The 27,227-nt window shown below is 41.7% G+C and overlaps 1 protein-coding gene across 1 annotated transcript; it reads left to right on the top strand.

The window, feature by feature from the left end:
* The first annotated feature begins 1,707 nt into the window (after window positions 1-1,707).
* On the top strand, window positions 1,708-26,956 carry THNSL2 (threonine synthase like 2). The gene is made up of 9 exons (XM_089531237.1): window positions 1,708-1,780; window positions 5,707-5,853; window positions 9,224-9,418; window positions 11,287-11,439; window positions 12,893-13,123; window positions 16,659-16,807; window positions 21,350-21,475; window positions 22,250-22,401; window positions 25,603-26,956. Exons 2-9 carry the CDS (start codon window positions 5,721-5,723, stop codon window positions 25,805-25,807), a joined length of 1,344 nt encoding a protein of 447 aa, XP_089387363.1. The 5' UTR covers window positions 1,708-1,780; window positions 5,707-5,720; the 3' UTR covers window positions 25,808-26,956.
* Window positions 26,957-27,227: the final 271 nt, after the last annotated feature.

Below are 27,227 nucleotides of genomic sequence, written 5' to 3'. Positions count from 1 at the left end.
AACCGAGGCAGAGATAATACTATGTGCAGGTAGTTCCTGTAATAAACGTGCCCATAAAACTCATGGTTACACATCCAGGGGCACTGGAGTACACTTGCATATGTGCCCATACATCTGTACAAGACTAATTTAAGAAGTGGCAGGCTGCTGAGAAAATAAGTACCTAGCCAAAGAAGCATTTACGGGGCAATAAAAACAAAGGCAAAACCTGCCAAAGACAATAGCCTAAAATTCACTATTGTGAATTCATTGGACAGTTTATCATGGGCACCTTGTAGGACGCGTGCAGCATTTAAAGAGCGTACTTCCAAAGTGACCCGGAGCAGCTTTATTTTGGCCTGCCTGTATGGAGCTAATGATATCGTTATTAGACCAACTCAAAATGCAACCTTATTATTATTATTAACCTTTATTTATGAAGCGCTGTAAATTTACACAGCGCTGTACATGCAATCTTTTTAGTTAGACGGTTCCCTGCCCTCAGGCTTACAATCTTGTGAATGGCTGCAGTGTAGGCATTTGCGTCACTAGGGCACTAAAAACAATATAGTATGACATGCTTCAAAACTACAATACCCATCCCATAAAATAAGCAGCCCGTATAAAAGGCGGTCTCAACCTGGATGATTTCTGCAACATGTTTTGCTTTTATTGAATAAAAGGTTTTATTCAGGCAGGCTTTTCATACATACTGATGGAGTTAAAGCGTTAAAGTGGTCTCAAACTGGTTTGTATTCTATGAGTATGTATTAAAAGACTTCCTGAATAAAGCTGTTTTGTTTGCCGGCGAAAGGAAAGCATAATTGGTCCAAAAACACACTGCAGAAATAATCCAGGTTGACACCACTTTCACTGCTATGACTCCATGCTATGGAATTCTGGGAACTGTAGTTTTGTGAGACTTTTAGCCTTCTCTGTCAGAATGCTCTGGTGCCACAATAAACTACAATTCCCAGGATTCCATAGCACTGAGCCAGGGCAGCTAAAGTGGTCTCAAACTGGATTATTTCTGAAGTGTGTTTTTGGACCATAAAGGTCTCTCAAACAGTCTGTAACTAAGGTCCAAAACACACTGCAGAAATAATTCAGAAACTGCCCTAGCTGAGTGCTAGGGAATCCTGGGAATTGTAGTTTATTTTGGCACCAGAGCTCTCTATGACAGAGGAGGCTCAATGCTTTACAAACACTACACTTCCCAGAATTCCCTAGCATTGAGTCAAGGCAGTTAAAGCAATCTTAAACTGGATTTTTATTTCTGTGTTTTTATTTATTATTATTATTATTTTGGACCTAAGCCATATAGGGCAACAAAATGCCATGGCCAAAATTCAATATCCTTGAGCCATGGCAGTTAAAGCGGTATCAAAACGGATTAGTTCTGCAGACAGTGCAGATGCAACAGGTGGGTCTTCAGTTCCCTCCACTGAGAACCCGGAACATCGGCGCGGGAAAGGCTCTCTCCTCTTTTCCTCGCTCTATGGCGTCTCTCCTGGGCCGACCAATCAGGAGCAGTGAATGGCGCGAGGGGCTTCGAGGAGGCGAAACTTAATAGGACTCCTGTAATAAGGTCCTTCTCGGCTCCCGTTGTCCGGGGCCAGCTGTCCAGCCCAGTCGTCTGGATTTCTGGACTTCACTTCCCAGAATTCTTTTCCGTTGGCCATGCTTAGTGAGGCTTCTGGGAGTTGAAGTCCAAAACACCTGGAGGGCCAAAGTTTGGGAATCCCTGCAAGAACTCAGAGCAGAGCAGAACAAAGCTACCATCTGAATAAACTAACAGCTGGTACATATCCAGAGAAGTATCATCTCAATGCATTTAATTAAAATGCATTTTAAACACTTTTCTCTTTTAAACTATATTTTATCCTTTTTTTTAAAGGCAGCCTGTTTTAATATTGTAATGGTTTAATTCTTTTCTCTGTTTTTAATTGCACTGTTTTTAATCTTGTAAGCAGCTCTGGGTCCCAGTTTTGGGGAAAGGGCAGGATATAAATATTATTATTATTATTATTATTATATTAATATTAATTATATTAATATTAATTATTAGATATTATTAATAAAATATTAACATTATATTAATAACAACTATAAGATAGTAATAATAAGATATTAACAAGATATTAACAATAATAAGATATTAATATTTTAATAAGATATTAATTAATAATAAGATAATAATAATAATAATAATAATAATAATAATAATAATAATATGTGGACACATTTTGGGGCAGAGGCTGCATAATTACTGCTTTTCAGCAATATATTTTTATTATTATTAGATGCACATGTGTCACATTTGATCGTCAGCACTTTTGTCAAACATCTGATGGGATTTTTGAAGGACGGCTGTTGAAAACTGCGCTGCAAGAAAGCTGAAATACAGAGCAAGCAGACTTTACTGCTGTGAAACATTGGCCTGTTACAGACTGCCAAAATAAAGCTGCTTCGGGTCTCTTTGGAGGTATGCTATTTAAATGATGCATGGGTCCTAAGAGTCCGGAGGTCGCACCAAAGCCACAGTCCATTCCTAAGCACTGGAGGGCAGCTTTGGTGCAGCTTCCGGACTCTTAGGACCCATGCATCATTTAAACAGCATACCTCCAAAGAGACCCAAAGCAGCTTTATTTTGGCTGTCTGTAACAGGCCATTGTTACTACAACTAGGGTTGCCATAGTGCCGGACCTCGAAACCGGGAAAATGTAGGTCAAAATTTTCAAATGTAGGACACACAAAAAAGTGTGTCCTACATTTGAAAATTCTGTCCTACATTTTACCGCGATCGTGGCGGGGAGCGGAGGCCAAGCGGCAAGGAAAAGCCTCCACTTAAGGAGGTTTTCCCTCCCCGCCTGGGCCCCGCCGCGATCGGAGGCCAGGATTGGGGCCTCCCCTCATTCCTGGCCCCCGCAGGGACCACGAAGGAGGGGGGAGGCCGGCGGCGATCGCCCCAGCCTCGCCTCCTTCTTGGCCCCCGCAGGGACCAGGAAGGAGGCGAGGAGCCGGCGGCAATCGCCAGGGAGGCGCCTCCTTCCTGGCCCCAGCGGAGGCCAGGAAGGAGGGAGGAGGCTGCAGGGAGGCGGGGAGGTTGGCGCGGCTGCGCCCAAGAGGCGCCGCCTCCCTGCAGCCTCCTCCGCCCCAGGCCTCGCTGCCCTCCTTTTCCTCCGTGCGACCATGCGCGGTGGAGGAGGAGGAGGGCAGCGAGGCCCTAGGGTTGCCTAGCAACCCCGCTGCAACCGGACTTTTCCCGGTTTTTGGCTGCACCCGTGCCGTGACCGGGCAGGTGCAGCCAAAACCGGGAAAAACCCGGTTGCAACCGGGTTATGGCAACCCTAACTACAACTGATCTTTAAAGTTCCCTTGATTTAGTGTCTAGATCAAGAGAAGTAATAGTGCCACTGTATTCTGCTCTGGTCAGGCCTCACCTGGAATATTGTGTCCAGTTCTGGGCGCCACAATTCAAAAAGGACATTGAGAAACTGGAGCGTGTCCAAAGGAGGGCGACTAAAATGGTGAAGGGTCTGAAAAGCATGTCTTATGAGGAACGACTTAGGGAGCTGGGGATGTTTAGCCTGGAGAAAAGAAGGTTAAGAGGTGATATGATAGCCCTGTTTAAATATTTGAAGGGATGTCATATTGAGGAGAGAACAAGCTTGTTTTCTGCTGCTCCAGAGAACAGAACCCAGAACAATGGATGCAAGCTGAAGGAAAAGAGATTCCATCTCAACATTAGGAGGAATTTCCTGACAGTAAGGGCTGTCCGACTGTGGAAAACACTCCTTCCTCGGAGTGTAGTGGAGTCTCCTTCCTTGGAGGTCTTTAAACAGAGGCTGGATGGCCACCTGTCGGGGATGCTTTGATTGTGATTTCCTGCATGGCAGAATGGGGTTGGACTGGGTGGCCCTTGCGGTCTCTTCCAGTTCTATGATTCTAAGTGGCTGCTGTCCCACGTTGCCCCTCCAAAATGGAAATTTTGTGATAAAACAGCTGCCCTGCATTCACCCCAAACAACTCAAGGCCAGGGCAGTACACAATTATGCAAAACAACAGATTTCAGCTTCTGGAGATTGGGGGTTTATTTCTGCAAAACATTTTTTTTGACCTTCCCCTTGGAAGCCCTATTAGTAACAATGCTGGTGTCATTCTGGTGCCAAGTCAAATCGTGGCTTTTTATTAAAGCCTTTAGGGCATAACTGATTTTATCCAATTTGCACATGTGCTGTGGTTGGCATTATGTTAATTGGTTTTATCTGGTTTTAAATTGTCAGGCTTTAAATGGTCAATCATTTAATTTCTTATAAAATTATTGTTCCTGTTATTTATTGTTCTAATATGATTTGATTTTATGCTTTTATGATTTTCTGTGTATCTGAGATCCCCAGATATATGGCAGGTTTGAGTTTTGGACTAGGACTCTGGAGGCCAGGGTTCGATTCCACTCTCGGTCATGAAACCCACTGGGTGACCCTGAGCAAGTCGCATGTTCTCAGCCTCAGAGGAAGGCAATGGCAAACCTCCTCTGAACAGATCTTGGGCCAAGAAAACCCCCATGATAGGGTCACCTTAAGGTCTCTATAAGTCGAAAATGACTTCAAGGCACACAGCAACAACAAATAGATATTTTCATAAGTAAATACATAACTTTTATGACAGTTTGTGCAAATAAAATTTATCTGAAAATGTACATTGATGTCAAGCAAGTTCACATTGATGTCAAGCAAGTTCACAGTAAAGGTTTCCATTTAGTATGGAAGCGGTTGTATTGTTACACTGATAACTACTGAACATTGGACCTCATGGTTAAGTGGTTAAATGCCTGTACTGCAGCCACACTCAAAACCACAAGGTTGCGAGTTCAAGACCAGCAAAAGGGCCCAAGCTCGACTCAGGCTTGCATCCTTCCGAGGTCGCTAAAATGAGTACCCAGACTGTTGGGGGCAAATTAGCTTACTTGCTAATTAGCTTACTTGCTGTTCACCGCTATGATCTTTGGAATAGCGGTATATAAATAAAACAAATTATTATTATTATTATTATTATTCTTAAGAACAGCTGCCTCCTGTATGTAATGTTTCTGATGTTTTGGCATTATAAGTCGAACAAATGGTGAAAAGCCATAATGAAAAGATTGGGGGGGACTGACATTCCACTGACTGCATCTGAACTGCAGAAATAATCGAGTTTGACAACATTTTAACTGCCATAGTTAATGCTATGGAATCCTAGGATTTGTAGTTTGTTGTGCCACCAGAGACAGAGAAGGCTGCATATCTCATAAAACTACTGATCCCAGCATTCCATAGCATTGAGGCATGACAGTTAAAGAGGTGTCAATATGCATTATTTCTGCAGTGTGGATTAGACCACAGTTGAGTTATTACCCCTGGGAATTTTCATTCAGTGTGTTGTGGACCCTCTTTCCTGAATTTTGCTTTCAGATGAATAGATTTTACCTCGTTCTCAGCACTGATGTAGAATTGCCAGACCTGGATTCTAGTTGCTAGAGGCATCTATCATTAAAAGGGCAAAGATGCCTATTTGACATGAGATGGGCTAATAGTACTAAGATCATCTGGCCTTCAGATAAATTGTTGTAACAACTGTGTTTGTTGCAGGGATTTGAGGACAAAAATATGAGATACGTCAGCACTCGAGGTGGTGCTGGAAGTACTGATTTTGAAGGTGCTCTTTTTTCTGGGTATGCAATAGACGGTGGCCTTTTTATGCCTGAAAGCATCCCAGTCTTGGATGTCACCACACTTACAACTTGGAGTTCCTTCTCCTATCCAGAACTGGTGAAACAGCTATGCTCTATGTTCATCTCACCTGAACTCATTCCTAAACCTGAGCTAAATGGTAAGTTAAATGCAGAGCATTATTGAGACAAGAGAGCCTTAAAAACAATTATAAACCTTTAGATTAAATTTTTGGAAAGCCCTTCAGATGCTTTTGATTGTAACTCCCATGATCCTTTATCAATACATATGCTGCTCAGACATGCATGGGAGTTGCAGTTCAACAACATCTAGACCAGTGCAGTTTGTTTGGTGGACTGGCAGGGCTGTCTTTCCCATTGGTGTCCCTAGGGTTGGTGTCACCCAGTGTAGTAACTCATGATGTCACCCCCCCTTGACCTTTTTCCATTTTACACCATACAGAAACCTTAGTAATGCTTTTTGCACTAATGTTACTCATAAATTGTAATTTCCATATACCACTGAATGTAATGCTAATAGTTGTGACATAAACAACTAGCAAAATTAAAATTATATATTCAAATTACAATTACAAACGCAAGCCTAAATGTATTTACATATACATAGTGTAAAATGTGATTTTTAAAGGAAAAATTAAAAAGAATACAATTTGAAAAAAAAATCAAATAAAAAATATATTTTAAAATTTTGAAACTTTAATTGTAAAAAAATTCTGGGGCCCTCTCCTTTTTCTCCCACAAAGCTTCACCCCACTCCCAACATCTTTTAAAACATTTTAAAGGGAAACAGATGAATGCCACAGACTGATTCTGCCAAAAGGTAGGTATCTGAGGATCAGTGGCATCACCCCCACCCTTAGGTTATCACCTGGTGTGGTCCACATCCCCATAAATGATGCCACTGGTCTTTCCCAGTCTATCTGGGACTGGCCCATTGGCTTCAGTTGTCTTTGCTGAAAGCTTGCTTTGGAACATCAGGCAATGGCATATGGAATGGTACCAGTCCGTGGCCCACCACTTTGATTAGTGCTGATCAAAGGGCTATGCATGCATTCACCACTCTGATGACTTACAGAAGTGGGAAACATTCTAATGCTGGGTTTTTTTTTAAAGGTAATCACCATTAATGTGTGCTATGCTTTACTAATAATACAAGAATCTCCCTCCTTGGATGTCTTTAAAAAGAGGCTGGATGGCCATCTGTTGGGTATGCTTTGATTGTGATTTCCTGCATGGCAGGGGGTTGGACTGGATGGCCCTTGTGGTCTCTTCCAACTCTATTATTCTATGATTCTATATGTATCTATGTAGAAGAGAACCAATATGCAGGGCTCTGTTCTCAGAAGGATTTTATACTAAAAGAATGTTAGTAGCAGAGATTAAATCCATAGGGTCAAATTCCACATGTTGGTAAATGTGCTACTTGAAGTTGAAGTGGGTTTTTGCTTTTGTTGTTTTAAACTGGAATTAGGAATTCGGGAGAATTGGATCCAGTTCAGGACTGTGTCAAATGAAGAGGGATTTAAACATTCTCTTCTATTTTGCCCCCCCCCCCCAAATCCTTGATGTGCATGGGAGCATCCCTCCCAAACCAAATAACAGCAGAGGGGATTTTCACTGGGACCATCATGTCAGGAGGAAGAGTCATACTTCTCCCTTTCCCATTGTCTCATGGCTTTGATCCTGAACAGGGCTTCCTGCAGATTCTGTTGTGACAACAATAACAACAACATAATTTAAAGTGATGTGTGGCCTTTACCTGTTGCAGCAAAAATAGCAAAATACCAGCTTAGATGGGATGTTAAGTATACGATTGGTGTCTCTGTGTTTATTTTCTGTTTATGGAATAGCAATGATGGAAAGATAGAATCTGGGCTGTGGTATGAGGTCAGAAAGTCTTGAGTTGTTTGGTTATAATCCATGTCAGAGGCATCATTGGGGGTGGTGTGGACTGCACTGTGTAATACTGCTTCGGGGGGGGGGGGGACCCAGTGGGATAGTCCAACCCAGGGGTGGGTTGGGCAGCTGCCTTCCAGGTCCTGCATGGCCATGGCCACACGGGACTTGGAAGGCCAGGGAGTAGGAAATGGCTGCCTTCCGGGTCCTATGTGGCAATGACCACATGGGATTCGGAAGGCCGAGGGATGTGCTGAGAGGGCTGAGCACACCCCCCCTCTATGCTGCAGCCCCATTCTATGCGCCACAGCAACGAGGTAGGGGGGGAGTGCCCTTTTGGTTCTGCTCCCCCCCGAAGGCCTGCCTCCCCACACCGGGTGACACCCTGGGTAGGGATGCCCCTGATCCATGTCACAGAGAACGCTGGTATTTGGCCCAAAATAAATTTGTGTTAGTGTCACTTTCTTAGTCATGGGGGTGCTTAGAAACCCAGTGCCACGCTGAGGAAACAATCCATGCCTCTGACTGGAGAACTGGGGTGTTTTCTTGTTCTCTTCTTCTGCTTTTTTTTTGTTCTCCTCCTTTTTTAGGCTTGATGGTGATCTATGGAGCAGAGGATTGTGTTTCAAATTATTATCATTATATATTTATTTATATCCTGCCTTTCCCCAGTCTGGGGCTCAAGGCAGCTTACAAAAGTTAAAACAGGTACAGCTAAAAATGTTTGTATTATACAAAATTTTAAAAATATAATTAAATTATCAATAAAATTAATGGCAGGTAAAAGCAAACCATTAAGAAGAAAAGAACAAATAGCTCATGAGAGCCCCCCACCACCACCTGAATAATCAACCATCAAAGACTTACTGAAGGAAAAAGGTCTTCAACTGCTCAGAAAAGGATACAAAGGAAGATGCCGGTCTAGCCTCTTTTTAAAAGGGAGTTCAGAGCCTGGAAGCAGTCACCAAGAAGACTTTCTGCTGTGTTCCTACCACCTGTACAGTCGGCCCTTCTTATACACAGATTTTTTATACATGGATTCAAGCATCCACGGTTTGAAAATGTTAAAAAAAAAGTATAAATTTCAAATATCAAACCTTGAATTTCCATTTTTTATAAGGGACACCATTTTGCTATGTCATTATATTTAATGGGACTTGAGCATCCACAGATTTTGTTATCCACAGGGGATCTTGGAAGCAAACCCCGGTGTATAACAAGGGTTCGCTGTATTTGGGACAGAAAGTAGGGTCTCCTAGAAGTTGTCAAGCAGACTCTTATTAGAAGATACAGTCCTTCAGATAACATGGACTGAGCCACATAGGGCTTTGTAGGTCATCATCAACATTTTGAATTCTGTTTGGAATCAGACTGACAGGCAGCAGACGTGTTGCAACAAGGGAGTTGTGTTCACAGTGTTGTGTTTTTTTTATCAATCTTTTTTTTTTTTTTTGGCTCCTTAAATATCTGTTATGCATTTGAAAAACAAACAAAAACAAAGTGTGATTTCCACTCAGTAGGAATGCTGCCTTGAAGTATGTCACCAAAGAGATTGTAAATGCATTTTTGGAATGGTCTTAGCCTAATTAATTAAACCTTTTGATCTTCCTTCAGACCTGATTGATAGGGCATTCAGCAGGTTCAGACACAAAGATGTTGTCCATCTATCAAGATTAAAGAATGGCTTGAATGTTTTAGAGCTGTGGCATGGCGCAACATATGCTTTTAAGGACCTATCCTTGTCGTGTACTGGGCAGTTCCTCCAATATTTTCTGAAGAAAAGGAAGAAGCATGTTACAATCCTAGTGGGTATGTTTGCAGTTGGTATTGATGGGCAAATTTACATTAGCTGGATTCACTCAACACACATTTCTCACTTCCATTTCCTGGCCCAGAAATATACACAGAGGGCTCATTCCCACTGCAGTTTGCTCTGAAGTGACCCTTGTTCCCATTTGAAGCCTCTTCCAATCCTCATTTGAGCTATTCCAGGAGGAAAGAAGTGGGGCAAACGCAAAAAACCTGGGGTTTCCAGACACTACTTTGAAAGTGCCCACCCACCCACAAAGAATCAATTCTGAAGCATGCCCAATGAGTGGGAACGCCAGATCAGAATCGATTCTTTTTGAAAAGGGGACAAAGGGGAGAAACAAATGGCAGAGTGGTGTGTACCATTCCTCCCCAGAGATGCCCCCCCCCCGAGTGCTGCCTATTTGGGTCCTTCTTTAAAAAAAACAATCAAATTTAACCAAAAAATCAATAGATTTGTCAAGCAACTATTTACAAAAGTCTTTGCAATTAGTTGCTAAATAATTATATCAAATAACCAGAAAATGATCCATCCATGACAATGCTGAGGTATTAATTCCACCACCCACGGATATTGCTGTTCCATAAAGTGTATGACCTGCACAATGCATAGGCCCAACACCTAGCTGAGTTAAGCCCATGGGTGTCATGGATTCCATGAACTCCCGAGCCACACTTGTTATATTGGTTTCAAGTGGAATGTTGAAGTTGCCCAAGACTAAAAATCTGGGTGACTCCAACAGCAACTCTGAGACCAACTGTGTCAGCTCGGTTAAGGAGTCTGTTACACAAGAGGGTGGACAGTATACTAACAGAATCCCTAATCTATCTCTAGTCCTTAAGCTAGACTCGAAGTGTTCTGTTTTCCAAATAGGTATCCTGGTTAAGGTGAGATTGGCCACTCCACCCCCTCGCCTACTTCCTCTTACTTGCTGACATACAGCATACCCGGCTGGGAGAGCCTGCGCCCAGGTGATAGGTTTCTGTGAAGCAAGTCAGATCGGCTTTCTCATCTATAAGTAGATCGTAAATAATATGAGTTTTATTTTTGACCGATCTGGCATTGCAAAGGAGTAAGGAAAGGTTCCGTGCTTTCCAATCTATTTTGAGAAACAGAGTGAACTGAAGGCGAGATAGCTTTCAGGCATCAATCTTGCCTTCTTTTGCAACAAAATTCCATTCTGTTCTCGCCATACCTTCCTTTACTCCTCACAGGTTGAATTGTACTGGAAGTGCCAGGAGTTGAGGAAATGAACAGCAAGAAAAATGGAAAGACAGTCACAGGGTTAGAAAGGAGGAAAAGACAAACTAAGGCAGGTTACAGACCGCCATTTAGTACGTAATGAATACGTACTAGGGTTAGGAAGGGGCGGTGCTTCCGCACCCCCCTAACCCTAGTACGTATTCCATACGTACAACATGGCGGCGCCCCTTCCACATGGGAGCTGCCATTTTTACATATCGGACGCATAGCGTCCAGACGTGTCGCGGCGCTTATGATGTCGTGAATGCGCCAGCGGCGCCTCGCGACGTCACAGAGGCGCCGCAAGAAGGAGCTCCATTTTGGAGCTCCTTTTTTGCTCCACGCGGGAGCCGCACGGTGTGGCTGCTGCGGCTCCCGCACGGAGCAAACGGCGGCGGCCGCAGACCGCCTCAAAGCGGCAGTCTATAACCCGCCATACTATCATTTAAAATACTGTAAAGAAAGAAACCTAAAAGTAGATCCCATTTTTAATATGGCAGTTAAATCTTGGTGTTTGTGTGTCAAATGTTTTAATGCTACTGGAGAGTGTCTTCTTCAGAGCTCATTTTTCAGACCGCCATTCATTTGTTTTATATATGTATCAACTTCATTGCTTTTTAAACAGGGACTTCAGGAGATACGGGCAGTTCAGCAATTGAAAGTGTTCGGGGTGAAAAAAATGTGGACATATTTGTTCTGCTGCCCCATGGTCTCTGCAGCAAAGTCCAAGAACTACAAATGACAACTGTGATAGAAGAGAACATCCATGTTTTTCTGAGTGAGTAATTTAATAGTGGCTCTTTTTTTAAATCCTTGGAAGGTTTTCCTTAGAAGTCAGTCTGTAAATCTGAGTTTCCATTTCACTCATTCGTCACTCCTAAATGACTCACAAAATAAGAGCCTGGCCTTGAATGTTGTGTCTTATTAGCCCAGGGCTGTGGGTTATAATTGTAATTTTTTGCGGGGAGGGCTGTATTTCTAAAATAATTGGCATTAATAAACTCAATGCATTTTATATTTAAAGTTTTATATTTTTAAAGTTTTATATATTAAATTATAGTTTATCATGGAGGAAGAGATGATTGAAGAAGTTCAAGGAGACTCATATTCCTGACCACATCAAATGGTTATTTACAGAATATGTCATTGGGGAGATGAATCTGTTCTAAGTTTTGATTTAAACTATCCAAGGCATTGAGCCCTATATCCAAAATAAGCCCTATCCTCATCTAAAATTTGTATAAACCCCCGGAGTGGACTCACTGCTCCACTGTAAGCTGCAAATGAATGTAAATTAAGGTAACCATTGCTTCTCTTAGGAAAGATTGTCTCATTTCAACTTCTATGAGGTAAAAGAAAGCTGTTATATAGACAGACTGAAAACCCTACATAGGGCTTAGGAACAGAGAGATGTGGAAGTGTGGATTTAGAGCGGGAAGCATGTAGTCCCAAATAGTAGTGGAGACTCATGGATGGACTGCCAAGAGTGGCCAAATGAAGCATGAAGATGGCCAGTGGACACAGAAAAGAAAATCAAGGGAGAAGTATGCCAAGAAGGCTTGAAGAAAAGGACAGAGGAGGCAAAGAATGGAAAGGTGGTGGTAATAAGTATAGGGGCGCTGGGAAGAAATGGTGCAGTACTTCAGAAGTGGCTGTGTGTACTTGGTAGAGGCAAGCCAGGGCACCAGAGAAGCTTACCCAAAGGGAGCAAAGATGATAAATTCATTGTTGCTTCAGTGCTGTGACCTACCAACCTTTAGGAATCAAAACAAGTGGGCAGTGGGGCTGATTTTCAATTGATTTGAATGACTGTCTTCTAATTAAATGTCATTGTCTAGTTCATTTTGGCAGGCTCTCTCCTGCATTTTTGCCTTCATCTATATTTAATTTCAAACTTCTGAGAAAGTTCTTAGTTTCAGTGTGATTCATCTCATATCCAGACTCTTAATTATTATCTTTCACAGATGTATGAGGCCTAAACAGACTAAACCCCAGAATGTTACTAGGCAGTGCCATTTTTGGGGGAAAACAATTCATATAACGCAGATCTTTGAAAAGGAGATGGAGGCCTGAACTGATGGATGTGGGAAGGTCCTATAGCTACAACTCCTTTTCTTTTCACAGTTCCCTTCATCTCTGGGCTGGTGACAGAGTGGTGGGGGTATCTCACATCTCTATACCTGAGGAGTCCCTCATGTCTCCCCATTCTTTTCCCACCTCTCTTTCTCCAGCGGAAGGAAATAGTGATGAAATTGATGAACCAATTAAAGAATTATTTGCAGACAAGGATTTCTCAAGAAAACACAATCTAATGAGCCTGAATTCCATCAACTGGTCCAGGATTCTGGTGCAGATTGCCCATTATTTCTATGCCTACTTCCAGTGTACTCCCTCCATAGATAATCTGCCATTGCCAGTTGTAGAAATTGTTGTTCCAACTGGGGGAGGAGGAAACCTCACAGGTTAGTGAGACTTCATAATGTTTTCTTTGATCTAGAGCTGAGGTGGGGAAGAAGATGTTGTTATACTACAAATCTCATCAGTATAGCCAGTGCTGAGGGATAATGGGAGTTATGATTCAGCAGCTTCTTGAGGGCTGCATGTTCATTCTCTCTGGTCTAGATGAATTAGATGTCACAGCATCCATAATATGGCTTAGCCTATTAAGGTCCTTATCAGTATGTACATCCAGTTCCACCACTGGAGACAGAAGTAGAATGAAAAGGAGCAGTGTTCAAATCTAAAGTTTTAATTATCTGCTTCACTGGGTCTCCTGAGCAATCTGGCTTGATTTCTAATTTAAGTGAAATTTCCTACCAGTTCATCATGACTCACTGAGGTGCAAACATTTGATGCTAGTGTTAATTGCTGTAGACCAGAACTGGAAGGACCAGAACTAGGGATGGTTGATTTCTCTGACAGGAACAATTAAGTTATGCAAGCCAAGCAGAGTGTATGATTTGCATAGTTGCACTTGTATTATTCAGCATACCCTATATACTCGTCTAGAAGTCTAAAAATGTATGCCCCAAAATTGACCTCAAAATCTCAAGTTGACTTATTTACATGTCACTATGGTAATGTGGTAGCAGCTCTTTCAGATTTCCACATGCGGTGTAGAGAGGAGTTTATTTCTCTCTGGAGCCAAGCAGAAAGGGTCCTGGGTAATTGATTGATACTGCTGTTTGTTTAAGAGTCCAGCCCACTGAAATGAAAGCTGAAATGATGAAGCAAAAAGCCTCAGTGAGAGTCTCTTTTGCCATATGCACACATAAACACACTGAAGAAGCCTCCAAGTTTTACCCTCGACCTACCCATGGGTTGTGGCAAAATCCATAATTTTGGCCCCAAAACCTGACCTCGACTTATAGATGGGTATATATGGTAATACTGTTCTGCTGTTGTCAAGGAATCATAGAGACACTGAAGGATGTCTCATTATCCTGACTATTGCAAGTCTTCAGCAGTTTTTCTCAGTTCTGGGATTTCATTAGGTGTTTTATACATACTTTCAAACCTATATTTGCTATATGAAGGTCTACAAATTTGTGTATGTACTTGCATAAAAATCTTTTGTACTGCTGAAATGCTTGAGATGTTCAGGTATACCCACAGCCTTAGGCAGGCTGTCCCCTAGCTATGTAATATTTATAGAAACAAATTTTGTTGTACTGGCTTCTAGTAATATCCCCTGTTGATATTTTGTTAGGACACATAGATTGACTCCAGCATGTGTATCAGTTTTGTTCAGAATGAGGTTTGCACTTCAGAACTAAACCTTAGCCCTGGCAATAGAATCATAGAGCTGGAAGAGACCTCAAGGCTCACCAGGTCCAATACCCTGCCATGCAGGAATACGCAAGCAAACTACCTCTGACAAATGGCCATCCAACCTCTGCTTAAAAACTTTCAAAGGAGGAAACTCTACCACACTTTGAGGGAGTGTATTACACTGTCAAACAGCTCTTCCTATCAGGATGTTCTTCCTAATATTGAGATAGAATCTCTTCTCCTGCAGCTTGAATCCATTGCTCCGTGTCCTAGTGTGTAGAGCAGCAGAAAACTAGTTTGCACCATCTTCAATATGGCACCCTTTTGAATATCTAAACATGGATATCACATCACCTCTTAACCTCGTCTTCTCCAGGCTAAACACACCCAGCTTCCCAAGTCTCTTCTCATAGATCATGGTTTCCAGACATTTCGCCATTTTGGCCACCCTCCTGTGGACACATTACAGGTTGTCGGCATCCTTTTTGAATTGTAGTACCCAGAACTGGATGCAGTATTCCTGGTGAGGCCTGAGCAAAGTAGACTAGTTTACTATTATTCCTTCTCTTGTTCTAGACACTATACATCTAGAATCACATTGGATTTTCTGGCTGCTGCATCACACTGCTGATTTATGTTCAACTTGTGTTCTACAAGGTTCTTGGATCCCTTTCACATGTGTTGTTGTCAAGCCAGGTGTTTCCCCCCATCCTCTATCTGTGCATTTCATTCTCTTTAATGGTCTGCTCTAGAATCTTTCCTAGTATTGATGTCAGGTTGACTGGATGGTAATTGTTTGGGTCCTCTTTTTTTTCCATTTTTGAAAATGGGAATGACATTTGCCCTCCTCCAGTCTGCTGAGACCTCCAGAAATTCTCAAAGATTATTGACAGGGGCTCTGAGATTACATTTTGTTCATCTGGCCCTGGAAACTTGAATTCATTTAGATTGACCAGGTACTTCTGTACTACTTCTTTGCTTCATCTGTGCTGCATTTCCCCTACTGTGTCATCTGCTCCATTTTACTCAGGTTGAGTAGATTTGGGAGAAGACTGAGGCAAAGAATGTGTTCAGTAGTTTTGCCTTTTCTCTGTCCCCTGTTAGCATTTCACCATCTTCTCCATGCAGTGGCCCTATTGTTTCCTCCTTCTTCCTTTCGCTGTGGACATAAACAAATTTTTGTTCCAGGGAGACAACACATCTCTGGAGACATCTTGTGAGACCTGCAAACCACTGGCTCTGTATCCCTCAGCAAGGAGTCCACTACCACCACCACATGCCTGTTTTGGAGTTTGGCCGGGGCCATTCCATATGCTAATTTTAGCAAAGGCTCACTTTGCCTGAGGACTGACCCTGCTGATCTTCCTTATATCACTGATAGAGAGCTTCAGATTGATTCTGTAGCTTCAGGTTGCAGAATGAATGCTGGACCATCTACGTCTATGTGTCACATTCCTCCAGATGTCCACTTCCTTTGCGTAGGGGATGGCCTCCTCCCCAGAAACTTGCCCTGTGTGTTCCCTTTTCAGGACACTCTGCTCTGCTCTGTCCAAGAAATCCTCTTATTCCCTAACATGCACAAGAGTAGACAACCTGCCCCCGTGTTTCTGGACCTTCTCTTCCAACAGGGCCACCAGCTTATAGTTGTTGCAGGCATAGCTACCCACATTCACCAGCAAGAAGACAAACATATCACAGCTGTTGCAGATAATTGCAGCAGGTCTCTTATCATCCATATTTAGCAGTTTTAGAGAAGGGACTAAAAAAAACAAAACTCTGGTCCTTCCCATCAAATTTCTCCCACAAAGTGCCCACACAGATGCCTGTTGGCAGGGCTTCTGTTCAACAACTGGCCCTCCGAGACTGAACTCAAAGGACAGAGGCAGCAGGTATATATATGGAGCTAGTTGCTGGTATCTCTTCCCACTAATCAGATTAGTGGCTCAGCAGAATCCTTGCCTCCTCAGACCATGCGCTCAGGACATGGCCCAAAAAACCAAAAGCTCCGAAGAAGCCCATTTAAAAAGTAAAGAAGTGAAGGATGACTTTTCAAACACAGCTCACCTTCTGCTCTCTACTCTGAGGACAGGTTGTGTGCCCTTGAACTCTGGAAGCCAGTTGCTTTAGTCCTGTTGCGATAGGATGTCACCACCAGGATTTCTGTGATTCATCGACTCTGTCTGTGTAAGGTGATTTGTATTCCAAGATTCCTATTCTTTGGTGTAGCTGGATGCATTGCACAGAAGATGGGGCTCCCCATTGAGCTTGTGGCTGTGGTCAATGACAATGATGTTGTACACAGAGCTATTCAGCATGGAGATTTCTCAATGTCCAGGACGGTGAAGTCAACACTAGCCTCAGCAATGGATATTCAGGTAGGCACTTGGTTCATTGGGGTGGTGGTGGGGTGTTCTTGTTTGATTAGGAGGGTGCAGGTTTAAGGACCCATCTGCAATGCCTCCCTTGAGTCTCGGGTCCAAAACACACTGTAGAAATAATTCAGTTTGAGAATGCTTTAACTGCTCTGGCTCAGTGCTCGGGATCTGTAGTTTTGTGAGACATTTAGCCTTCTCTGTCAGAGAGCTCTTGCCACAATAAATTACAGTTCCTGGGAGCGCTGAACCAGTGTGTTTCGGATCTCTGATTCATTCCTTACTCCAGTAATGGGCCACTCCTGTTTGCTCTGTTTAGAGACCAGCTGCCCTCTACTGCAGGAATAAGGAATGCTGAAATCTTTTAGATGTAATTGGGTTGACTTTCCTGTACTTTCACCCTTTTGACGGTGGATTTGCAGTTCAACAACATCTCAAGGCCACATGTTCCCCATCTCTCTTCTACTATCATCTTTTAGTTGCTATTCTACCTGGCTGAAGCAGAAAGAGAATGTGGGAAACAGGATCCAATCTATTGTGCAGTAACTAATGCTGCAATATTGTAATTGTAATTTTAACCTTGCTGTGATCCTGCTTCGATCCATTGGGAGAGGCGGGAAGATAGAAATAAAATTATTATTATTATTATTATTATTATTATTATTATTATTATTATTGGTTGAGATATTAGTTTCCATTTTTACTCTCTTCCTGGACTGTTTCCATTCCAGATGGTCCTTAGAAGAGCTATTATGTATCTAAAAATTGCATGTTTTCCTTTTCTTTTTTCTTCTTGTGTTGTGTGTTGTGACCTGTAAACATGAAGGCAGGTACTATAATTTTTAATTTATGCAAGCACCTTTGTAGAATTTTTGAATGAAGGGAAGGGTAATAATATTTTAGATAAATAAATTTTGCCACTATTGTATTGAAGAAAGTACCCTTGTCCACATTGCGGATGGGAATTCCCCCCCCCCCTTATCCTTGTGCCAATGTGACTTCAGAGAACTATGAGTGTTGACAAAAAATAATTCACCGAAAGATCTAGATATCTCACATTTCAGTAGGCTTTGTACAATTGTTATCAGTAGGCTTTGTACAATTGTTTCCCCCAGTAACACTTAGTAATGTATGGCTTGTTTTTGTTGTTGTGTGCCTTCACGTTATTTCCAACTTATGGTGACCCTTATGGCAACCTTAAGGTGGGATTTTCTTAGCAAGATTTGTTCAGAGGAGGTTTGTCATTGCCTTTCCCTGAGGCTGAGAGCATGTGACTTGCCCAAGGTCATCCAGTTGGTTCATGGCCAAGTAGAATTGAACCCTAGCCTCCAGGATCATAGTCCAACACTCAAACCACTATGCCACACTGGTTGTAGATAAATAAACCATGATTATAAATTCACTGCCTTCGTTTTCTCTGGCGGGTTACAAACCACCATATAGTACACGACGAGTGCGTACTAGGGTTAGGAAGGGGCGGTGCTTCCGCACCCCCCTAACCCTAGTACGCGCTCCGCGCGCACAAAATGGCAATGGCCGTTCCACACGGCCGCCGTCATATTGACGTAGCGGACGCTCTGCGTCTGCATGTCGCACCCCAGAAGTGATGCCGCAAGTGCGCCCTATGGCACTCGCGGTGCCTCTTCTGGGGCCTGAGAAGGAGCGTGATTTCCATGCTCCTTCTCTGCACTGTCCGGGACCCGCGCCGTTTAAAGGCTGCGGTTCCCGGACACTGCAAGCGGAGGCGGAGCAAGACCGCCGCTACTCGGCGGTCTGTAACCCGCCTCTGTCTGTTGGAGTTTAGTGTAAACAGTAGAGACGTCCCTAGATTATTAGACGAAGGCCTAGTTTGGCCCACTGTGATAGTCCCACAGGAAAAGGTTTGGCTGCTTTAAATTACTTATGCTGGATCTTTGAACCATTTGCAGGAGGGACACTTGTGGCCCTGTAGTTGATGTTGGATGCAATTTTCATCATCTCACACCATTGGCCAGAACAGTTTAAGGGTAATGGGAGTTGTAATCCAGCAATACCCAGAGGGCCACATGTTTCGCACACCTAAATTAGAGCGATGCAATATCCTCATGGGATTTCTGAAATTCAGCCTTTTGATACTCTGAATATTAGTGATATAGACTTGAGTCGTTTGACTCGGACTTGAGTCGGACATAGGTTGTTTCAGTGACTTGACTTCAACTCGACTTGAGGCTTGTACATTTTTTAGCTACTGATCTGCTGTTCTTGGAGGAGGAGGAGTCTTCTAAAGCATTTCTAAGCAGCAGGCAAAATTCACCCCCAGAGCATAGAAAGTGTTTCTCTGAAGAAGCACAGCAAACAAGTTTTCTAAGAACTTTTCTAAGCAGCAAGCAAGATTTTCCCCTAGTATGGGAAGCTTTCTCACAGGCTGTCTAGCAGATCGAAGCCCAGCCTCTAGCTTTCCGATTTGCTCACATATCCCTTCTGCTTCTTCATCAACCCAAATGAGATACACTAATTGTTGCACTCTTTTCTGTGCCCACCAGTCCCCTCGGTGCTGCTGATCTATTTTAACAACCTAGATCCCTTCTTAGCCTCTCCCACCTCCATCAGAAAAAAACACACACAAGCATCAGTGCTGCTCAAGTTAGCATCTCTGCAGTCTACTTGCAATCTCCTCAACTCCTTCTTACCCTTTCCTTTGCCTCAGAGACACGTCTGCAGCTCCTTCCTTGGATTTCCAACCCTTGTCCCAATGATCAGCCAGGATTTTCAGCCCATTGCCTAATGCACCTAGAGCATGGGAGGCATTTCTCTGGACCTTTTCACAGTAGACAAATCCTGCTCAGAAATGGGATTTAAAAACTGCAAATGTGGGAGGTTTTTCAGATGACATTTCTGACAAATAGCAATAATGCAAAAAAATAAAGTGAATGGAAAGTGGACAAAAATGAGACCTCTTTACTTTCAGGAAGTTCTGAAAAGTCAAAAAGTGTCATTTTTGTCCACTTTCCATTCACTTTATTTTCACGTTATTGCTGTTTGATGCAAACACGTCTGAAAAACCTTCGGCATTTGCAGGTTTCTTCTACTTTTAAAATCCCATTTATAAGTAGGATTTGTCTAGTGTGATAAGGCTCTCTGAGGGGAAGAGCGGCCTGTAAACATGTTAGAACATACAGCTGCCAATAATATATAGTTTAATTTTCTTTACCTACATTTGTGCACATCATTTATTTTATAGGTTTTATAGTTATAGATTTTATAGTTATTGAAACTCCATTCCCATGCACATACTTTTTTCTACTTAGCTCCCAGTCTTCAGACTCAATGAGATTCAACTTGAAAGTCTCTTGTAAGAACTTGAGACTTGTCTTGAGACTTGAAAGTGACAACTTGAGATTTGACTTGAGACTTGGAGTTAAAGACTTGAATATCTGAGTGCTGAATAGCTTTCTTTTTCATTTCCATTTCTAATATTCATGGTGTCTCTTTCTTATAGTATAAGCCTCTCCCATGCTTATGGATGTGATATCCTTTCCCAGAGAGGTTTGACTGGCACCCTCCTTGTTCTTTCTACAGGCTAAAGAAGACTTGTTTTGTTTTGTTTGGCAAGCCTTTGAAAACTAACTGATAAAGGGGAACAGGCCTTTCTTACTGTGTTGTATTGTCAATTTGTTTTCCTTTTTATGGCTGTGCTTTTAATTAGTTTAAATTTTATTGATTGTTTAATTTTTTTATAATATTTTAATTAAGAATTTCCAATACAGTTAAAATAACACACAAAGAAAAACAAATTAAAAAGCCAGAAAATACAGAAAAAAGAAGAAATAATGTGAAAAATATTAATGAGATACAAAAGATATATATATATATATATATATATATATATATATATGACTTCCTGCTTTCCCCATAATGATTATACATGTCTAGATGATGTAGCATCTTCCAATATCCTTACCATTTGTATGCTTTCACTGCTTAACCTAATCTACAAATTAAACTCCAAATCAACCTATTATTGATTTTAGTCTGCAAAAAACAGTAAAAGGTTTCCAATCCTTTACAAAAGTTATCAATGATTTTTTTTTAATCAAAGTTTTTAAATTGTTTATTTCAGCTAAGTCTGACAATTTAACAACCACTCTTTGCACACTGGTATCGTTGTATTTTTCCACTTCTCTGCATTTAGTAGTCTTGCTGCTATAGTTGCATATCAAAGACATCTTCCATATTTTTTTCACCACATGGTCCTCCATCATTCCCAACATACACAATTCTAGTTTCATTTGGAAGTTAACTGTCAAAATTGTTTGTAACATACAGTGTATATTTGATTCTAGAATTTCTTGCCCAATTCACATGTCCCCCACATATGATTAAAAGATCCCTCCTGTTGTTTACATTTCCAAAATGAATTTCAGTTTAACTTTATTTTTTAATTTTTGCTTGAGGTACATGTTTAGCTGTGTTATATTAACTATTGCAAGCTGCCCTCAGGCCCAAACAGGAAAGATAATAATGCCAATGAGAATACCAACAATATATCACATTTCATCCTCCTAGGAACCTTACAATATGGAGAGGATCTTTTGGCTGTTCTCTGGCTCAGACAGCAATTTGGTCAAGAGTCTGATGGAAGAATTTTATAATACTAAAAGTGTCAAACTCCCATCAGAGCTGCAAAAGAAGGTTAGCTTTTACTTGCATTTCCTTCTGCTATGTTTCTAACCAAGTTTTGAAGAAAAGTTTTCATTCACTTTCACTGGTTAAATTGAAACTGGTGCTGGTTTTAAATATGTTGTTTTTAAAATTGTTCCTGCTTTGTTTTGTTATTTGCTTTTGATAGGGTGCTTTTATATTTATATACTTTTGTTGGATTTGATAATTTTTGTGGCATGAACTACCTTGAGAATGGCTCTTAAACACTTACACAGAACCAAAAAGCACAACAGCAGTACAATAGATATGAATGCTACATGCATGTAATATAATATGGAGAGTAAAAGACCAGAATATTTCACTTATATTGCATATGAGCAATATTTATTCATAGTAAGGCTACAGGTATAAAAATATTATGCATTTGACTCAACATTATAAAATAAAAATGTATACAAATCTGAACACAGAATCCATATAAAGGTGATGCAAAATTGTGAGAATTAGTTTGGAAAGTTCCTTTTAAGAAGAATGACTATAATGGCATGTTGAATCCATCTATACGTGAGCGGTGGTAAGATAATGCTCGCGTTCCAGTTGTGGATGTCCTCAAGATGTCATTGCAGTCATTCTTCTTAAAAGGCACTTTCTGAGTTCTGGATACAAAAGAGAGGAGCCACTCTCCTGCATGACTTGGAGGAATGACAGGATACAGATGTCAGAAAGATGTAAAGAAGTATCCAAAAATTATGATTTTTTTTTATTAGGTGGGTGATAACCTCTTATTTCTTTACATGGTTGCAGCTCTCTGAAGGTCTGAGATCTTGCACAGTATCAGATGAAGAAATTCTCCAGACTATGAGGAAGTGTAAGGAGGATAACCACTACCTCTTGTGTCCCCACACCGCTACTGCTGTTTGCTACCATTACAAGCACTCTGATTGCCATCCAAGCATGTAAGAATTTCTCTGTCAAAAATTAGACCTTTTGCAGGATGTACATGCATGCAATAATATGTAACCCCTCCCTAAGACTGGCTTGAAGACTGTACATGAAGATCAAAAGTGGCTAATGGAACACTAGTTTAAAAAAAACACCAAAGGATGTCTAGGAAGTTACAGGTCAGTTAGCTTAACTTCTCTTTTGTATAAATTAGTCACAAACATTATTTAAAAGAAAATGATCAAAGATATCAAAGGCCATGTGTTACTGAAGAAGAATCAGCATGATTTTTACAAAAGTAAGTTTTATCTCACTGTTGTTTTAGAGATCTTTCAGACTGTCACCAAACCATTTGGATGCAGTGATGGAATAGAAATTGTGTTCATAGACTTTTAGAAAGTTTTTAATTGAGTCCCCCACCAAAGACTCCTGAGCAGACTTTGAAATCATATTAAAAGAAGAGACATTCCATTATGGAGCATTATAAAGAATAGGAAACAGGAAGTGACAAGAAATGGGAGAATTAGGGATGTGAAATGAGTCTCTAAGTTTTCTGGTGACACTCAGTTATTTGGGATAGTAAAAACAAAATGGATTCCAAAGAGCTCCAAAAGGGTATTTCAAACTAAGTCAGTGAACAAACTAGGTCAGTGATTAACAAAAATTCAAATGTGAATCGGTATACGGAGGTGTATAGTGATGCACATAACAGCAAAAAAATTTTGAAATTTTATAAATGCTGATAGAGTCTAAACTGACCATGGACATAGAAGTGTGGCTCAATGAAAGGATCTGGCAGTGGGAGAAGGATAAATTTGTTGTTAGGAATTAATAGTAGCAGGATCAAAAATAAAATCTAGATATGTGCTGTGACTGTACTTGAAATTCTGTGTACAGTTCAGGTTACCACACCTTTAAAAGGATGCTGTAGGGTTGGAAAAAATGAAGAATGCGACAAGCCCAAAGTTTAGTGGCTGGGAGGAACTGTCTTACATGGAAAGTGAACCTGTCCTTGATTATTTAGTTCAGAACACGACAGATAAGTAAGGATGATGATAGGATAAGTAAGATAACTTAGGATGGTGATAAAAGTTCTAAAACAATTGAAGGTTAATTGTTGGGAGGTTTAAGACAAAAAAATTTTGCTTGCACAGCGTGTAGTGATAGTCATCAAATTAGGTCCTGCATAGACCGGCCTGAAAGGCTGGCCTGGGGGCAGAGTCGGGGCTTAGCGTCCTCACGATGCATGCCTGACTCCACCCCTCAGGGTGCCCTAATGCTGCATGTTGCAACAGATGGTGTGCATCATCATGATGCGCCTCCGGTGCTGTGTCCATACGATGCAGCACTGAATAGCGCCATATAGCCGCACCACCATGGCTATGGCGCCCTTTCGAAGATGCAAAAAGGAGCTGCATTTTGCTGCTCCTTTTTGTGCCCTCAAAAGGCTGGAATCGGGGCCACAGCATGAGGTTGCCGCAGCCCCGATCTGGTGCAAAAATAGAACACTAGTTTTTTTAAAACAATCAAAGGATGTCTAGGAAATTATAGGTCAGACACAATAATAGTAACAGAAAACATCATGATCTTGGAACAATTACAGTGCACCGGCATCATAAGCGGGTGTCTTTTACGTGGCTTTTAGCTTATATTGAAAGCCCTGCACAATTTCCTGAATGGTGTGTGTGCCTGTGGCATGTGCACAGCACGCACAAGCCCCATTATTCTCAATGGGGATCGAGCATAGGCGGAATTTGCCTTATGTGGCGGGGTCTGGAACGGATCCCTGCGTAAGGCAAGGGACCACTGTACTAAAGAAAATCAAGGGAAAAAGGTGCAAAGTCAGGCTTGCTGAACATAAAGAAAACAAAAAGAATGACCAGGGAGGATCTACATAAATACAAATGAGACAATGAAGAAATTGAAATACTTAGATTTCTCATACCTGGGATCAAACATTGCTCAGAACTGAGACTGCAGTCAAGAGATAAGAAGGAGGACTAGGAATTGGAAGGGCAGCCATGAAAAAGCTAGAGAAGAACCTAAAGAGTAAAGATATACAACTGGGCACTAAAGTTAGAATCGTCCAAGCCATGATATCCCAAATCACTAAGCAGATAAGAAAATCAACTCTCTTGAGATGGTGTTTGAGAATAGTGCTGAAGATATGTGGACAGCCAAAAAGACAAGCAAATGGGTCCTTGCACAGATCAAGCCTGAAACACCCCTAGAAACCAAGATTATTAACTTGAGGTTGTTGTACTTTGGCCACATCATGAGAAGGCATGATTCATTAGAAAAAATAATAATGCTTGGAGAGGTTGAGGGTAGAGGAAAGAGTGGAAGACTGCACAGCAGATGGCTGGACTCAATTTGGGAGGTCATGGACATGAGTCTGCAAGACTCAAAGAGGACAGGTAGGACAGAGCAATGGAGTATGGGGAGATATCGCATCCACAGGGTCGCCATGACCAGAGATTAAAAATCAGAATAATTTTGCCTTCTGAAGCCATAGTCTTACAAGGAGCATTGACCATCAGATTTCCCTAAAATACCTCAGGTGTGCTCTAGGAAAAAATGTACCATGTAGAATGCTTGCATTTACAAAGATTCATGGACACACAGACACAATAGTTATAAGCTTGTGTAGTTCAGGGAACTATGAACTGGATAGACTTGTGTTGGCTCTTGCCAAACCTTAACTCACCAGGTGGCCTTAGCAAATGGCTCTCTCTCAGCTCCATTTCTCCTACCTGCAATACCTACAGTTATATTACAGAGCTTTTATAAATAACATAGCTTGTTTGGGGGGGGGGGGGGGCAGGGGAGAAGTGCCTTCAACACTTGAGTACACTATAAATGTGTGGTGGTGGTGGTGGTGGTGATGATCTGGTTAGGTCTTTCTGTCATCATCAGACATTCATTAGCCAACACAGATTTTAACCATGCATAATGTGGGAAGAGACCCAAAAGTCCTATCCTCAGGGACAGTGTGCCCCTTGAAAGGCTAACAAATTGATGGTGATGTGGCAAGAACACACAGGGGTCAGATTCCACTGGGATAGGTGCTTCCTCTTGAAATGTCAGAGAAATAGAAGCACAATTTCAGAAACTCTGCCCAGAGGTCAGTCCCAGTGATTTCAGTGGTTAATGGATTGCAGCCCTGGAGTCTCACTGCAGAGACGATTCAAATGTCTCTTTTTCTTTTCCCCAAGTTTCAGATGCTGCTTGGCCCCTGCCTCTCCGGTCAAGTTTGAAGATGCTGTTTGTAAAGCAGGACTCCCCCTGGAGGTCTCACCTGAGATCAGCAAGCTGAAAGAAATGGAAACCAGATCCTGCACCCTGAAGAGGGGTGAAGATTGGGCAAAAATATTGCAGCATCAAATAGAAGCAGTTGCAAAGCAACAAAATTCTATCTGAAGCTGAATATTCATAATGACTAACCTAGAATCAATGAAGTGCTTACTCAATCAAAGCCTCTTACTGGTCACAGTGGAGGTCGTTTTGCTGCTTTTGCTAAAGTTTTTCAGAGTAAGGAGTGGCTGTGGCACAGAATCAACAGTGTCAACATTCTGCGGAGCCTTGAGGGATGAACCATCCCATTTTCATTTCCTCTAGCGGACCCGAATGTGTCACTGTAGCTGTCATTTTCAATTAATGGAAATGACAACATGTCACCTTTTGGGCCATGCTGGGGGGTGGGGGTGTTCTGGAGTGGAAAGCCCCCTAAAACAGCATGGAACAACCTTGCATAGGATGTTCTGCACATTTAAATAGTGGGGGCTTGGGGCTAAAAAAGGAACTTTTTTCCCAATCTGATTTTTTTTTGTTAGGGCAGCACTTTTAAGGGGTTATTAATCCTGAGAAGGTTAGAGAATCTTGTATAATTTAGGAGCTATACAGACAACCCTTTTCCTAGCCGGATTGGGACCATGGCAACTGCATGTTGCTGTTCCAATCTGGCCTTTCCGCAGCACAAAAAGGAGCTGCAAAAAGTGGCTCCTTTTTGCGCCATGGAAAAGGCACCATAGCTGCCGACACCATGGCTTTTTGGCGCTCCTTTTGATGTGTGTCATCTAGATGCGGCGCCAAAGGAGTACCATGACACCACCCACCGTGTGGTATGACACCTGTGTTAGGGCAGCATTGAAGCATTCATTGTGCGCTTTTTGAAATACTTAATTCTAAGTATCTCAGTACACTACAAACCCCAGGATTTTGTAGGACTAAAGTGTTGGCAGTTGAAGTGTTATGAAACTGATAAACTGTGTTGTGTGTCTACATAATGTGTTATTCAACCTCCCATTTGATTTTCAGACCTCTGTAAGTGAAATTAGAAATTGTTGATTGGGTCAGAATCACCTAGTAAGCTTCACAGTAGCAGCTGTGCTAAGTTGTGATGCTCTCTATCATCCACCTGTTGGCATGGTATGAAAAACAACAAAACCAGTTTAAGAAAATGCAGGTTTGTAACATGAATATTGCCCAGAAGGGGGCAGAGTAACCTAAGCTTTGATTCATTTGTAAACTCAACTGGCTATAATGCTTGAATTTAATTAAAATAATTCAGTCACACACTACTTTCCAGTGTTTGAATGACTGTTGATTCTAAGCATGTTAAACTGAGCAGTACCACATGTTGCCCAGACTGAGAGTTCATCATGTGATTGTTTTGGGCTCCCACAGGTTTTTCTGTTCTTGCTTCTGTGTTTTTAGGAGCAACTGATGCACAGAAATATAGATTTCAGGACTTCTAAAACCTGTGTGTGTTTGGTTGCTTTTAAAACCACAGGAACAAGCCAAAGAAGGGATGGAAAGGTAAATCTGTTATTGTGTAAGA

Source organism: Sceloporus occidentalis, unplaced genomic scaffold (genome assembly GCF_023333645.1).
Source record: "Sceloporus occidentalis isolate IW3139 unplaced genomic scaffold, rSceOcc1.0.p SCAF_7, whole genome shotgun sequence".
Taxonomy (NCBI): domain Eukaryota; kingdom Metazoa; phylum Chordata; class Lepidosauria; order Squamata; family Phrynosomatidae; genus Sceloporus; species Sceloporus occidentalis.
The sequence above is the reverse complement of the archived record's forward strand: the minus strand, read 5'-3'. Positions and strand labels throughout refer to the sequence as shown.

Bases quoted from the DNA above. Each gene is read 5' to 3' on its own strand.
- THNSL2 (XM_089531237.1), top strand. From the start codon at position 5,721: ATGCCTGAAAGCATCCCAGTCTTGGATGTCACCACACTTACAACTTGG. The intron at 13,124-16,658 runs GTTAGTGAGACT...TCTTTGGTGTAG, and splicing joins GGGAGGAGGAAACCTCACAG to CTGGATGCATTGCACAGAAG. The intron at 16,808-21,349 runs GTAGGCACTTGG...TCATCCTCCTAG, and splicing joins CCTCAGCAATGGATATTCAG to GAACCTTACAATATGGAGAG.